The 3,829-nt window shown below is 44.9% G+C and overlaps 1 protein-coding gene across 1 annotated transcript; it reads left to right on the top strand.

Moving 5' to 3' along the window:
* On the top strand, positions 1 to 1,309 carry LOC138318862 (protein mab-21-like 3). Its single transcript, XM_069261627.1, is given in 2 exon segments — positions 1 to 345; positions 422 to 1,309. Coding segments are annotated over 2 exon segments (1,146 nt in total). The 5' UTR covers positions 1 to 62; the 3' UTR covers positions 1,285 to 1,309.
* Positions 1,310 to 3,829: the final 2,520 nt, after the last annotated feature.

Below are 3,829 nucleotides of genomic sequence, written 5' to 3' on the forward strand. Positions count from 1 at the left end.
TCAATTTATATAGACAACAAGCCAGCCTTGCTGATAAACAACTCCGCCACACTTCAGTAGCAATGGATAATCATACCCTCAATCGTTACTTCGATGAAAATGTAAAGATGAAGAGAGAGGAGACTAAAAGGAACGTAGAGGAAGTGCTACCTCTTGTTGAGGAAATTCTGAGATACGTTCACTCAATGGACAAACGTTTTCTGATACAACCACTCAAGGTGGGTAGTTATAACACGCACCTGAAAGTGGAAAAAGCAGATGAATTTGACTACAACGTCATCGTTGATGTCGGTACCGAGAAGATAATATGAATACATGATGGGAAACCAAGGTATTATGATTTTAGTACTAACGGGGACGTAGAGACAAAGATATACACACCACCAAGCCCACATACATGGCAGAAAAAAACAAAGGGAAGATGGTCTTGAGAGCAGGATGGCAAGTAGGGACGCACAAGCAAAGGCATATGCACTACCCAGCCCACCTGTCGGGCAGATTTTTATGGATATTGGTTCTCGTCAGAAACAACAGTGGGTGGATGCTGGTCTTGAGGACAGGATGGCAAGTATGACATTTGATACGGATATAGTTCCAATCAAAGTCAAGAGAAGATTCAAATCTCTTGTCGACGAAGCGATAAACCAGCCAAAGTATAGAAACATGATAACAACTAACAAATTATCGAGTTCTCCGGCCACCACACTTTCCGTAAAGTTCTCGAACATTTCCTATCCGATCATCATTGATCTGTGTCCGATGGTCGAATGTAATCTCGAATTCAGACCCGAATTAAACTGGCCTAGACAAAGTCAATGGCCATCACAGAAGAAGAAGTCAGATATAAAGAATATCGGTGTGAATGCCATATCAAAAGAACCATTCTACTTGATGCTTTCTTTTGCTGCCTGCGAAAAGGAGCTTCTGGAAGGAATCGATATCGGCGGCACCTGCAGAAGGAAAAGCCAGCGGATCATGAAACGGCTGAAAAACGACGTGTGGTGTCCACCTGGTTTACAAAAAGGTCTGACGTCATACCATCTGAAGAACGTTCTGTTCTGGGAGTGTGAGGACCATCCGTATGACACGGAATGGCAGCAAGAACACCTAGCAACCCGCGTGAAGTCCATGACCTATCGTCTGCTGGGCTACCTCCAGAGGGGGAACCTTCCACTGTACTTCCATACCGGGGTCAATCTGCTTTCCGGCAAGGGTGAGGGCGCCTTACAGAAGGTAGCGAAAAATATCAAGTCGTTCCTTGATAAGCCAGAAGATTACATGTAGAGTCAATTATTTGCTGTTTACATTTTTCAATTTTAATCTTTTTAATGGAAAAAGGCAGTTTTTTACTGACGGAGTAAAACGAAGGATACTGACGGAGTGAAACGAGGGATACTGACGGAGTAAAACGAGGGATACTGACGGAGTAAAACGAGGGATACTTACGGAGTAAAACGAGTGATACTGACGGAGTAAAACTAAGGATACTGACGGAGTAAAACGAGGGATACTGACGGAGTAAAACTAGGGATACTGACGGAGTAAAACGAGTGAAACTGACGGAGTAAAACGAGGGATACTGACGGAGTAAAACGAGTGATACTGACGGAGTGAAACGAGGGATACTGACGGAGTAAAACGAGGGATACTGACGGAGTAAAACGAGGGATACTGACGGAGTAAAACGAGGGATACTGACGGAGTAAAACTAAGGATACTGACGGAGTAAAACGAGTGATACTGACGGAGTAAAACTAAGGATACTGACGGAGTAAAACGAGGGATACTGACGGAGTAAAACGAGGGATACTGACGGAGTAAAACTAGGGATACTGACGGAGTAAATCTAAGGATGCTGACGGAGTAAAACGAAGGATACTGACGGAGGAAAACGAAGGATACTGACGGAGGAAAACGAAGGATACTGACGGAGTAAAACGAGGAGGGATACTGACGGGGTAAAACAAGGGATACTGACGGAGTAAAACTAAGGATGCTGACGGAGTAAAACGAGGGATACAGACGGAGTAAAACTAAGGATGCTGACGGAGTAGAACTAAGGATGCTGACGGAGTAAAACGAGGGATACTGACGGAGTAAAACTAAGGATGCTGACGGAGTATAACGAAGGATACTGACGGAGTAAAACGAAGGATACTGACGGAGTAAAACTAAGGATGATGACGGAGTAAAACGAAAAATACTGACGGAGTAAAACGAGGGATGCTGACGGAGTAAAACGAGTGATACTGACGGAGTAAAACGAGGGATGCTGATGGAGTGAAACAAGGGATACTGACGGAGTAAAACGAAAGATACTGACGGAGTAAAACTAAGGATGCTGACGGAGTAGAACTAAGGATGCTGACGGAGTAAAAGGAGGGATACTGACGGAGTAAAACTAAGGATGCTGACGGAGTAAAACGAAGGATACTGACGGAGGATAACGAGGGATACTGACGGAGTAAAACGAGGGATACTGACGGAGTAAAATTAAGGATACTGACGGAGGATAACGAGGGATACTAACGGAGTAAAACGAGGGATACTGACGGAGTAAAACGAAGGATACTGACGCAGTAAAACGAGGGATGCTGATGGAGTGAAACGAGGGATACTGACGGAGTAAAACGAAGGATACTGACGGATTGAAACGGGGGATACTGACGGAGTAAAACGAGGGATGATGATGGACTGAAACGAGGGATACTGACGGAGTAAAACGAAGGATACTGACGGAGTAAAACGAAGGATACTGACGGAGTGAAACGAGGGATACTGACGGAGTAAAACGAAGGATACTGACGGAGTAAAACAAAGGATACTGACGGAGTGAAACGAGGGATACTGACGGAGTAAAACGAGGGATACGGACGGAGTAAAACGAGTGATTCTGACGGAGTAAAACGAGGGATACTGACGGAGTGAAACGAGTGATACTGACGGAGTAAAACGAGGGATACTGACGGAGTAAAACGAAGGATACTGACGGATTGAAACGGGGGATACTGACGGAGTAAAACGAGGGATGATGATGGACTGAAACGAGGGATACTGACGGAGTAAAACAAGTGATACTGACGGAGTGAAACGAGGGATACTGACGGAGTAAAACGAGGGATACTGACGGAGTAAAACGAGTGATACTGACGGAGTAAAACGAGGGATACTGACGGAGTTAAACGAGTGATACTGACGGAGTAAAACGAAGGATACTGACGGAGTGAAACGAGGGACACTGACGGAGTAAAACGAAGGATACTGACGGAGTGAAACGAGGGATACTGACGGAGTAAAACGAGGGATACTGACGGAGTAAAACGAGGGATAATGACGGAGTAAACCGAAGGATACTAAACGAAGGATACTGACGGAGTGAAACGAGGGATACTGACGGAGTAAAACGAAGGATACTGACGGATTGAAACGGGGGATACTGACGGAGTAAAACGAGGGATGATGATGGACTGAAACAAGTGATACTGACGGAGTAAAACGAAGGATACGGACGGAGTAAAACGAGGGATACTGACGGAATAAAACGAAGGATACTGACGGAGTAAAACTAGGGCTACTGACGGAGTAAAACAAGGTATACTGACGGAGTAAAACTAAGGATGCTGACGGAGTAAAACGAGGGATACAGACGGAGTAAAAGTAAGGATGCTGACGGAGTAGAACTAAGGATGCTGACGGAGTAAAATGAGGGATACTGACGGAGTTAAACTAAGGATGCTGACGGAGTTAAACGAAGGATACTGACGGAGTAAAACGAAGGATACTGACGGAGTAAAACGAAACATACTGACGGAGTAAAACGAGGGATGCT

Source organism: Argopecten irradians, chromosome 3 (genome assembly GCF_041381155.1).
Source record: "Argopecten irradians isolate NY chromosome 3, Ai_NY, whole genome shotgun sequence".
NCBI lineage: Eukaryota > Metazoa > Mollusca > Bivalvia > Pectinida > Pectinidae > Argopecten > Argopecten irradians.